Source organism: Cololabis saira, chromosome 24 (genome assembly GCF_033807715.1).
Source record: "Cololabis saira isolate AMF1-May2022 chromosome 24, fColSai1.1, whole genome shotgun sequence".
Taxonomy (NCBI): domain Eukaryota; kingdom Metazoa; phylum Chordata; class Actinopteri; order Beloniformes; family Belonidae; genus Cololabis; species Cololabis saira.
In genome coordinates this window covers 17,230,433-17,242,920 of record NC_084610.1, presented here as the reverse complement: position 1 = coordinate 17,242,920, position 12,488 = coordinate 17,230,433, and the positions used below count along the sequence as shown (strand labels likewise).

The 12,488-nt window shown below is 42.6% G+C and overlaps 1 protein-coding gene across 1 annotated transcript in view; it reads left to right on the top strand.

The window, feature by feature from the left end:
- Nucleotides 1–8,169, top strand: part of LOC133425074 (collagen alpha-1(XXVIII) chain-like) — a 73,291-nt gene extending 65,122 nt beyond the window's left edge. Inside the window, exons 32-36 of the mRNA XM_061715740.1 lie at nt 632–1,189; nt 1,907–2,133; nt 2,222–2,399; nt 6,461–6,655; nt 7,430–8,169. Of these exons, the coding sequence (XP_061571724.1) occupies nt 632–1,189; nt 1,907–2,133; nt 2,222–2,399; nt 6,461–6,655; nt 7,430–7,437 (1,166 nt within the window). The 3' untranslated portion in view covers nt 7,438–8,169. The remainder of the gene's footprint in view (nt 1–631; nt 1,190–1,906; nt 2,134–2,221; nt 2,400–6,460; nt 6,656–7,429) is intronic.
- The last annotated feature ends 4,319 nt before the right edge of the window (nt 8,170–12,488 follow it).

Here is a 12,488-nt window from a genome sequence, read left to right as displayed (position 1 = left end):
CCAGGGCCCTATCCCAATACACCCCCTACTCCTACTTTCAGCACCACCACTAAAATCAGAAAGCTGAGGCTACGCCGTAGGCTCTGCGTTGGTGTAACGCAGAACCATAAATCAGCCTTTATTCTGGCGTGATCTTCGCCACAACAGGCAAACGAGTGATTATGTACATTCACTGAGTGAATATCATGAAAGTAAAATATATATTTCTCACTAGAAATGTAATCAAAACACATTTTTATGCAGAAACTAACTCAAAATATTGATTTTATTCACTAAAAAATAGGAAATGTCCGCCATGTTTTTGTTTTTTTTTCCGCAAATGACGACGAAAAGCATTCTGGGAAATTTTTCTGGCCCTAGATCAACTAGTGAACATCGGAAATCCCTCGATCCGTAGGGACAGATTCATAGCCACTACACTAGTTTTCTTCACTACCCCTAGGTGGAAAGAGGAATTGGGACACCACTACCCTCACGGGAACGCGCAAAATTTAGGGGTAGGGCTGAAAACTAGGGGTAGTGATAGTATTGGGACAGGGCCTTAGTTTCTGTCATTTTATCTGCAGATAGATAGATCTGATGTCTTAGTTTGGACCTCCTCAACGAGACATTTGATGTGATGTGATTCCAGGATGCGGGATCAAGTGTAAGGAGAGGCCGATGGAGCTGGTGTTTGTCGTTGACAGCTCAGAAAGTGTGGGCCCGGAGAACTACGAGATCATCAAGGACTTTGTGACGGCTCTGGTGGACCGGGTGACGGTGGGCCGCAACGCCACCAGGATCGGTCTGATCCTGTACAGCCTGGAGGTGAGGCTGGTGTTCAACCTGGCTCGCTACTCGTCCAAGGAGGAGATCAAGCAGGCCATCAGGAACATCCCGTACCTGGGCGAGGGCACCTACACCGGGACGGCCATCCGCAAAGCCACGCAGGAGGCCTTCTACAGCTCCCGCTCGGGGGTCAGCAAGGTGGCCATCGTGATCACGGACGGACAGACGGACCGACGGGAGCCTGTCAAGCTGGATCTCGCTGTGCGGGAAGCACACGCCGCCAACATCGAGATGTTTGCCCTGGGGATCGTGAACTCCTCGGATCCAACGCAGGCCGAGTTCCTGAGAGAGCTGAACCTGATCGCCTCCGACCCAGACAGCGAGCACATGTTCCTCATTGATGACTTCAATACTCTGCCAGGTCTGTTTATTTTACATTCACATATCTCCAGGGCCGGCCCAAGCCTCTATGGGGCCCAAAGCAAAATTTGATTTTGGGGCCCTCTATTACTGCCAATAATAGGTGGTAACAAAGGTGGTCTAATAATCCATGACTGTATAGAGGTTATGCATTGACGTCACTTTCCCACTGGACCAGCCCCCTTACTCGCAAAAATGGCTGCAACTAGTAGGGGAAACTATGGAAAAGACTGGATAACAGCCGATTATCAGCTTAAATTAAAGGCAGTTGGACTTGGCAGTGACCCGTACACTTCGTTTTTGGTTCGGTTTTGGTTTTTCACTATGCACTTCGAGAAAAAAGTCAAAATGTCGAGAAAAATGTCAAAATGTTGCTAATAATGTTGAAGTATAATTTCGAGAAAAAAGTCAAAATGTTGAGGAAAAAAGTCAAAATTTCGTGAATAAAGTTGAAATGTTGATAAAAAAGGCGACATTTCGACTTTATTCTAGAAATTGTATTTCAACATTAATGTCGACATTTCGATTTTTTTTCTCGACATTTCGCCTTTTTTTCGAAGTGTGCAATTAAAAAAATCTTCCCCTCTCAAATATTTTTTTTTCCTGCATGGCCCTAATACTCTTCCGTAGAAATAGAGCAATGGAGCCTTATGTTTGTGCTTTAATGAGCCAAATGTACGTAGTTGGTGACATTAAAGTGTGTGATTTGTTCTCTTAGCTCTGGAGTCTAAACTGGTCAGCCAGTTCTGCGAGGACGAGAATGGAGCCCTGATATATAACAGGATAACTAACGGCTACAACGGCTACGGGAACAACGGCTACAATGGCAACCGAGACAACAGGATTGGCACCGGCAGCTACGGCAACGGTGGATACAAGCCCGTGACTCAGCCGGACGCTAGGCGGACTGACTCCAACTCCGGCCGTGAGGGAAGCACCCAGCAGGTGAGCGTAGCACCCACCACACGTGGGAACGTTACATGCCGGTCCACAGAGCTCGGTGAGTCCTTCATGTTTCTGGTGTCGTCCTCAGGGGGGAGGAGGGCAGCGACCAACCGACGAGGGATATGGCCGGGGGGACACGTTCACCCGTGGCAGCGCCGAGAGTGAACCTCCCCCTTCGGGCAGAGAGGACACCTCCACCGACAAAGGCTCGTCCTCAGGTGTATCTGTAGTGAATGTGCCTGCAACAAGGCCGGCTCTTCCCAAAGGTACATATAATCACTCAAACTCCTTTTATATATTTTCCATAGTTTTTCTCCAGAGAAATGTCTGATTGCTATTGCAAAACAAATTAAAGCTGCAAGCAGCGATGAACGGGCCCTCGCACTCACGGCCACCGCCCCCCATAAGCATATCAGAAATTACACCACCCACGACTTCCTACGTCAAACCATTCAAAAGTTATAGCAGAAAATCGGACAACCTATCAGAAGAAGGGGCGGGGCTAATTCAGGCCAATGAAGCTCAAGGACTCAATACAGAGTCAGATGACACCACCCGCTACTCTCTATGTCAAAACATTCAAAAGTTATAGTGGGAAATAGGGACAACCAATCAGAAGATGGGGCGTGGCTAATTTTCACCAATTATGGTAAAGGACTCAATACCGAGTCCCATGACACCACCCACAACTCTTTATGTCAAACCTTTCAAAAGTTATGGCAGAGAATAGTATTCTAGGGGGCGCTGTTGAGCCGTTAGGCCACGCCCATTAATGCAAACCATGAAATATCAAATGTATCGCCAGGCCTGTCTTGCATGCAAAATTTGGTGACTATCAAATATGGACCAATCAGATGAAGGGGGGGGCGCGCCTTTTGGCGTCTAGCGTCGCCACGGTAACACTTTTGAAAGAGAAAAGTAATGCGCGTAGTCGCAGGATGGAGACGCACATTTTGATGTATAACACACCTGGGTGCACATTACGGTTCGGGCCGTATTAATTGCCGAAGGAATGGCATAAATTGCGCCAAAATTACACAATTAATTCAAAATGGCCGACTTCCTGTTCGGTTTCGGCCATGGCTCCAAGACACTTTTCTTTAAGTTGTGCCATGATACAGGTGTGTAGCGATTTTCGTGCATGTACGTCAAACCATATTGTGGGGCTTGAGGCACAAAGTTTTCCGGGGGGCGCTGTTGAGCCATTTTGCCACGCCCATTAATGCAAACCATGAAATATCAAATTTATCGCCAGGCCTGACTTGCATGCAAAATTTGGTGACTTTTTGGGCACGTTTAGGGGGGCAAAAAGGCCCTCCTTTCGTCAGAAGAAAGAAAAAAAAAAAAGAAAGAAAAAAAATTCCTACAGATACAATAGGGCCTTCGCACTGAAGGTGCTCGGGCCCTAATAATAAAAATTCCTGCAAATAGAATAGGGCCTTCGCACTGAAGGTGCTCGGGCCCTAATAAGTGGCAAAGCGAGGGATGCTTCTGGGATAACAGGAAAATGCATCCTTCCTGCAGGTTTCACACACCACCAAAGTAGAATATTTGAATACGCCAGAATTGTCAAGAAGAGCTCCGATCCACATTTGTTGACCACGTTTCAGGTCTCCTGAGGACCTACAATGCACAAATGGATGTTCATAAACAACCAGAACTGTGATTATAGGAACGAGTAGAATCTAAAAACCACACAGACTTTTATTTGAACTGCATCAGAATATTTTTCCCTGCAGGTAAAGCAACCTGAAGCAACCTCCAGTTCTCCTTTTAGAAACCTTTGCAAAGGTGTAAGAGCGTGCATTTACTAGGAAGACCACTAGAGGTTGAGAAAACACTCAAACTCAGTTATTAAAAATAAACTCAAAAAAAAAATAGAATACTTGAAGTTTTTTTTTTCTTCTGCATATATATTAATGGTTAGTTTGTAAAAACCTAAGTCATATATATGCATTTTTAATATATAATATATATCATATATATTTTAATATATCATATATATTTATTTTATTTAAAAAAAATACATATATGTATGTGTATATATATATATATATATATATATATATATATATATATATATATATATATATATATATATATATAATTTATTTATAAATTTTTTAAACACAGGGAAACACACAACGGGAACACAAGCCTTTGAAATCTGTAAGAGAAAAAACAAACAAACAGACACGAGAACAAGCAGAGACGCAAACTGCAACCATTTCAGGTCCCTGAGACTGAATCAATACGTCTAGTTTTATAAAAAAAATAAATAAAAATTAAAGCTGCAAGCAGCGATGAACGGACCCTCGCACTCACGGCCACCGCCCCCCATTAGCATATCAGAAATGACACCACCCACGACTTCCTATGTCAAACCATTCAAAAGATATAGCAGAAAAAAGGGACAACCAATCAGAAGAAGGGGCGGGGCTAATTCAGGCCAATGAAGGTCAAGGACTCCATACAGAATCTGATGACATCACCCACTACTCTCTATGTCAAACCATTCCAAAGTTATAGCAGAAAATCGGGACAACCAATCAGAAGAAGGGGCGGGGCTAATTAAGGCCAACGAAGCTTAAGAACTCATTACAGAGTCCCATGACATCACCCACACCTTCCTATGTCAAACCATTCAAAAGTTATAGCAGAAAAAAGGGACAACCAATCAGAAGAAGAGGCGGGGCTAATTCTGGCCAATGAAGGTCAAGGACTCCATAAAGAATCTGATGACACCACCCACGACTCTCTATGTCAAACCATTCCAATGTTATAGCAGAAAATAGGGACAACCAATCAGAAGAAGGGGCGGGGCTTATTAAGGCCAACGAAGCTTAAGGACTCATTACAGAGTCCCATGACACCACCCACAACTTCCTATGTCAAACCATTCAAAAGTTATGGAAGATAAAAGTATTCTAGGGGGCGCTGTTGAGCCATTTTGCCACGGCCATTAATGCAAACCATGAAATATCAAATTTATCGCCAGGCCTGGCTTGCATGCCAAATTTGGTGCCTTTTGGGGAACTATCAAATATGGACCAATCAGATGAAGGGGGGGTGCGCTTGTTGGCGTCTAGCGTCGCCACGGTAACACTTTTGAAAGAGAAAAGTAATGCGTGTAGTCGCAGGATGGAGACGCACATTTTGATGTATAACACATCTGGGTGCACGTTGCGGTTCGGGCTGAATTAATTCTCGAAGGAATAGCATATATTGCTCCAAAATTACGCGATTAATTCAGAATGTTCAAAATGGCCGACTTCCTGTTAGGTTTCGGCCATGGCGCCAAGAGACTTTTCTTTTAGTTGCGACATGATACAGGTGTGTACCGATTTTCGTTCATGTACGTCAAACCGTATTATGGGGCTTGAGGCACAAAGTTTTTTCTGTCGAACCAATCAGATGAAGGGTGGGTGCGCTTTTTGGCGTCTAGCGCCGCCACGGTAACGCTTTTGAAAGAGAAAAGTAATGCGTGTTGTCGCAGGATGGAGACGCACATTTTGATGTATAACACACTTGGGGGCACGTTGCGGTTCGGGCTGAATTAACTTTCGAAGGAATGGCATAAATTTCGCCAAAATGACCCGACTAATTCAAAATGGCCGACTTCCTGTTCGGTTTAGGGCATGACGCCAAGAGACTTTTCTTTCAGTTGTGCCATGATACAGGTGTGTACCGATTTTCGTGCATGTACGTCAAACCGTATCGTGGGGCTTGAGGCACAAAGTTTTCTAGGGGGCGCTGTTGAGCCATTTTGCCACGCCCATTAATGTAAACCATTAAATATCAAATTTTTCGCCAGGCCTGACTTGCATGCAAAATTTGGTGACTTTTTGGGCACGTTTAGGGGGGCAAAAAGGCCCTCCTTTCGTCAGAAGAACGAAAGAAAAAAGAAAGAAAGAAAAAAAAAAAAAAAAATCCTACAGATACAATAGGGCCTTCGCACTGAGGGTGCTCGGGCCCTAATAAACTCAAGACATGAACTTTACAAACAAAACAGAGGAAAAGTATACTGAAACTAAAACATCAGGAAAAAGGTAAAACTGAGCCCAGTGACGTCTGGAGGGACATCTGCTGTGACGTCACCTGATTCGGCAGGTGAATCCACAGCGATGTTCCAGTCCAGTGTGTTTAGCGAGCTGATGACGGAGAAGGCGGCGTTCTTTCGTGTAACCTTCATGCTGCGTGTGCATCAAAGCGAGGAATAGGAGAGGCCAATTATTCTCGATGCAGAGGGGCTGTTGTTGTGGAGCTGCTCTGAAACTGAGCCTCTCTGTGCGTCCCCGCCCTCATCATATGAAACGTTCTCCCACAGAGACCGTACCCTTGGACCCTCGCTGCACCTTGGCTCTGGACCAGGGCACGTGTCGTGACTATAACATCCGCTGGTACTACGACAAGCAGGCCAACGCCTGCGCCCAGTTCTGGTACGGAGGCTGCGACGGCAACAAGAACCGCTTCGACACGGAGGAGGAGTGCAAGAGGACGTGTGTGATACAGAGAGCCACAGGTGGGCCTTCACCAGTTCTTGCACCTACTTTGCTAATAGAGGGTCTGCATTGACGTCACTTCCCCACTGAACCAGCCCCCTTACTCGCAGTGGCAAAACATCAGTAAAAATGGCTGCAACTAGTGGAGAAGACGGGATAACAGCCGATTATCGGCTTAAATTAAAGGCAGTTGGACTTGACAGTGACCCGTACAGTTACCCCAAGAACCAGTGGTCCATGGACATTAATATTTGGCCACGAATCGAGTTTCCTGATAATTTATATATACTTAATTTTCTACGCCGGGGAAATACATAAAGCAAAGCTTGAAGGCATTCAAAAGTCTTGACGCTTGGTCCGACTTCAAGGCAGGATTTGTTGGCGAAATTAAAGTGATGAGGACACCGAACTTTATGATTTGGCCGTTTAACGTTAGCTACCCAAAAATCCAACATAACCTGATACAAATCCACGTTTCGGTGCCTGGAATCCAGTTGTTTCTGCAAATTGCAGTGATCCATTTGTCTCTCTTAAGCTTATTTTTCGGCAGTCTGTAAAACAATAACTCAGATTTCTTGCTAAATCTACGAGTACAGTCGATAACACAACAGCTCTTTCACATTTTAGATGTTTTCCAGTTGCTCAAACTGAAACTTTACGCTGCCACTCAGTCTTTCTGCCACTCAGTGGGCGTAACCGGCTGTGAAGTCGCATCTGTGACGTCATGCGCATTCCTTCTATATCGAAATGACGGGACTCAAACATTAACTTGCACGTATGTTTTCCTGCTGCAGGAGTCTGAGCGGGCACGACCGTCCACATCTGCTGTAAATACTTCAAGGAGGAAGCAGCTAAAACCACATGTCTCTTCACAAGAATACAGAGTTTTTGCATACATCTCAGGCACACACACACACACACACACACACACACACACACACACACACACACACACCACTGTTTCACAGTTCAGGTGTATGAGTCCCCTCCTCCTGGACGTCCGATGAAACCTCCTCTGACCGCAGTGAGGGGAGGTTTGGGCACCTCCTGGACCAGATTACCTCCATCCAGACACAACAACCCCCCCGGGGTGTTACCAGTCGCTCCAGCATTCCCATCCCCGGTGTTTTCTTGTGAAACACGTGAATACTGTGAGGATCTCAACCAGATGGACTCTCTGCACAGCTCGTCCCAGAATAGCTCAGCTGAGAGGATGTTTATGTCTCCATCAGCTGCAGCTGCGTGACTTACTGGAATCATTATGTACATGTGAATGTTTAGATTTACTGAGAGAAAAGTGTGATTATTTTCGAATTTACGTTGTCTAACTCGTGCAACACTGATGGACGGACAGATGTACACACACACTGCCCTCTACTGGGCGGTGAGGTGCTCCGTCACTGACGACTGGACTGCTCTTTGTTTTCCTGTCATGTTTTAACCAGCGTTCCCGTGTTTTACATGATGTCAAGCTTTTTAATAAATCTGACCTACCTAAACGAATCCACATGTTTATGATAGGAGGCTCTCTCTGCTGTTGGACATTTTCATTTCTTTATATTTCTTAACTCTATCCAGCACGAACCCCAAGACGTCTTCCCGTCTATCTGTCTGGAGGTTAAAAGCTCTGAGTGTGCAGACTTGGGAGTTTTCCACTATTTTTTCCATGTTTTATTCTCTTTAAACAATGGGACAGGCATTTATCCGTTCTGGGTTCACATTTGTGTCTTCACAGCAAATAATGTGCAACAGTTACAAACCTGAACGTCAAAGACAAAAGAAGGAAGGATCAGTTTGGTCTTTCCTACGACGGAGTATTAGGACCAAACTAAGACAAAAAATAAAAAATAAAGTCATAATAATATGAGAATGAAGTCATAATAATATGAGAATGAAGTCATAATATTACGAGAATAAAGTTGTAATATTAAATATATTATAAATATATAAATAGAACTTCACAAGATGCTCAATATTCCTCATTTTAACACAGGGAGAAGAGGCTCTTCCTGTTAGAGTTCTCATAAATTATATTCTCATAATATTACAACTTTATTCTCATAATATTACGATTTTTTTCTCATAAATTACGACTTTATTCTCATAATGTTACGACTTTATTCTCGTAATGTTACGACTTTATTCTATTACGGCTTTATTCTCGTAATGTTACGACTTTATTCTCACAATATTATGACTTTATTCTATTACGACTTTATTCTTGCAACATTATGACTTTATTCTCGTAATGTTACGACTTTATTCTCATAATATTACGACTTTATTCTCGTAATGTTACGACTTTATTCTCGTAATGTTACGACTTTATTCTATTACGGCTTTATTCTCGTAATGTTATGACTTCATTCTCACAATATTATGACTTTATTCTTGCAACATTATGACTTTATTCTCGTAATGTTACAACTTTATTCTCATAATATTATGACTTTATTCTCGTAATTTCCCTTTTTTTTTTCTTAGTTAGGCCCTAATACTCCGTCGTACTTTCTAGACCAGGACAACACGAGATCTGGTGACTGTGGATGCCACGACTCAGGAACCCACGGGAGATGCTTATGGCGCTTTTCCACTAGTACATACTCAGCCCGACTCCACTCACCTTGCCCTCGTTTCTTTTCAATACCCAGATCAGAAGTAGGAGGTTGGAGTGAAGCTGCTGTGACGTATTTGATTGTGTGATCTAAACGAAGAAGACAACAACACTAAAGATGTAGAACCTGGAGGAGATGATAAATGTGCTGCTGGGTCTGTGGCTTGTGTTCGATATCAAGTAAAAAAATGAGATTGAAAGCTTCAAACAGCGACCCTTTTTAAAAAATGTTTTTGTTTGTCTCGGCGCTGCTGAAAAGTCCGTTGGCAGCCACGGGCAGCTATGAAGTGACAGAGCTCCTGGTAGATCTGGTTGTTCCTTATCGCCCATCTAGATCCCTTTTTAATTCTCTCCTCAGCCACCAGGTTTATGAACATCTGCACCTCAGAGTTGGATCATGAAACAGACTTTTGTTGCCATTGCCTGTTGAATAAATGAAAAAGAAGCCGTCAGAGCCGCTCTTTCACTGATTTCCTCCTCCTGACTCAGACGTCTGACTCCCAACCCTCACTACAGGCCACCAATCGGTGGTCCACGTGGTCCTGGTGATACCAAACCCAGACCCTGCAGTTGATATACAGGACTGTCTCAGAAAATTAGAATATTGTGATAAAGTTCTTTATTTTCTGTAATGCAATTAAAAAAACAAAAACGTCATACATTCTGGATTCATTACAAATCAACTGAAATATTGCAAGCCTTTTATTATTTTAATATTGCTGATTATGGCTTACATTTTAAGATTAAGATTCCCAGAATATTCTAATTTTTTGAGATAGGATATTTGAGTTTTATTAAGCTGTAAGCCATGATCAGCAATATTAAAATAATAAAAGGCTTGCAATATTTCAGTTGATTTGTAATGAATCCAGAATATATGACATTTTTGTTTTTGTAATTGCATTACAGAAAATCACAATATTCTAATTTTCTGAGACAGTCCTGTATAGACTCATCAGACCTGGACACGATGTCTGTCCTGGTCCAACTGGCAGCAGTTGGATCTGCTGAGCTCTTGTGCTGCGCTGCGTACGGATGGCGTTCTGCACACTTTCATAGCAGCACGTAGTTATTTTCTTTTTCTCCTGTCATGAGCGGCTGCTGGCTGCTGTCCTCTCACCTCACATCACAAGGCCTCTCCAACCAGAGAGCTGCAGCGAGCTGCATTTTTCCTCTTTTTCCTTTTTTCCTGTCCAGCCTGATTCAAGTTTCTGAAGAACTCCACCCCGCCCATCTGGCACCGACGTCCAGGCCACACTGCCCCGATGCCCCGTCTGAACCCCAGCAGGTCTTAAACGGAGCGCTCTGCTGACGTGATTGGCTGATTAGATTTGTATGTTTGCTTTATTTAGGTTTAGATTTAGATTTTTAGATTTATTTATTTGCACAGTTAAACATTACACAAATAAAATTACCAACTTTACAAATTAAAGTGCAGGAAGAGGCGAAAACTCAAAAGAGCTTATCAGGTGCCTCCACCTATAGTTAACATAAAATTTAATATCATACTTATAAAAACAAAATATACAAATGAGCAGTTAGAAATCTATAGATGATGAAAATTACAAAGAATTTACACAAAAGAAAAATTATCGGATATATGAAAAACGATAGAGTACAATTTAATAATTAAGAAACAAACAAAAAATAAACGACTAAATGACAAACCAAATGAACAAAAACAAAAAATAATTTCAAAGAGATTACACAAGACGATCAAATTTTTCAGCACATCCATTACATATGCCGGAGCAGTTCCATTTACAAAACAAAAATTAAGTGGTGTTTCAGACATCCTTTAAAGCGTTAGCATTAGCATTAGCAACAGCATTAGCTATTCTTCCTGGGGTCCGACATACACTAGGCTGACCATATTTTGATTTTCAAAAAAGAGGACACTCAGCCCGGCCACGAGATAGCCTACTTAAATGATACTCGCAGTTTACTCAAAGATTCGTTATCATTTTAATATATTTAAAGTTAATATGTATGGATATAATATTCAGTTATATTACAAAATAATATCTCTCAAAGACGGAAATTCAGATAGGCTTCTCAGAAGTTACTCAACTTTTTTATTATGTCTAAAATAATAACAGTTACAGTCAGTACTCGAATTGTAAAAAAAAAAAATCAGGGGGGATGGTGGATTTTATCATATGGGGACAGATTGTGCTGATTACATAATATATTACAAATAATAGCACTGACCTAAACACCTGCAGAAATACTGCAGGAATGACATAGCAGCAGTTAAATGCAGCCTTCTGTAAGCTTTAAATCCACTGGGCTTACATCAAATACATCAAAACACAACAATAAAAATCAGTTTTATGAACTTATCAATATGACTCTGTCCTTCACAGGATAAGTAAAATGGATCACTGCAAAAACTCAAAATCTTAACAAGAATATTGGTCTTATTTCTAGTTAAAATGTCTTATTTTAGTTAAAAAAAATCTCATTAGACTTTAAACAAGACTCATCACTGGAAAAAACATCAATTTTCACTTGTTTCAAGTAGGTTTTCACTTAAAATAAGTAGAAAAATCTGCCAGTGGAACAATATTTTTTTGCTTGTAATGAGAAGATAAATCTTGTCCCACTGGCAGATTTTTCTACTTATTTCAAGTGAAAATTTACTTGAAACAGATGAAAATTGTCAAATAAGTTATTTTTCTGCTGTTATTTTTCTGGTGATGACTCTAAATGCTGAAATAGCAGTAAAACCACATTCATTTGTATTTCAGGGGGGATGATTTTGACCGGTTTTATTTCAGGAGGTAATGCTTTCTGGCACACTCTCGACTCCCGGGACCTCCGTAAACTGATTTATGGCCCGCGTTACACCAACGCAGAACGCGCACGTACGTTGCGCATCGCCGCGTACCATACGGCGTGGGCCTGCGTCGATTTAGCGCGGAACCATAAATCAGGCTTTACGAGTGAACGTCTCACGAGGGGCAGTCGCGTTGCGACGCCACTGTAGCCAAATCATAAGGAGAGAACAGAGTACTGTGAGCTCATGAGAAGTCCCGGTACGCCGTAAAAAGTCCCGGGACGCCAGAGGCTAATACTGAGAAGTGGGGGTACTCCGTACCGCTGCGTACCGGCCCACTAAGCACTGGGTGAAGATGCATTTTCGCTTCGGCATCTTGGGAGCGTGTGTCTGCCGCTGAGTGTTGAGTGTTGGAGATCCGCCCACAAGGCAGGCTCTCGGGGATTACGTCACACACGCT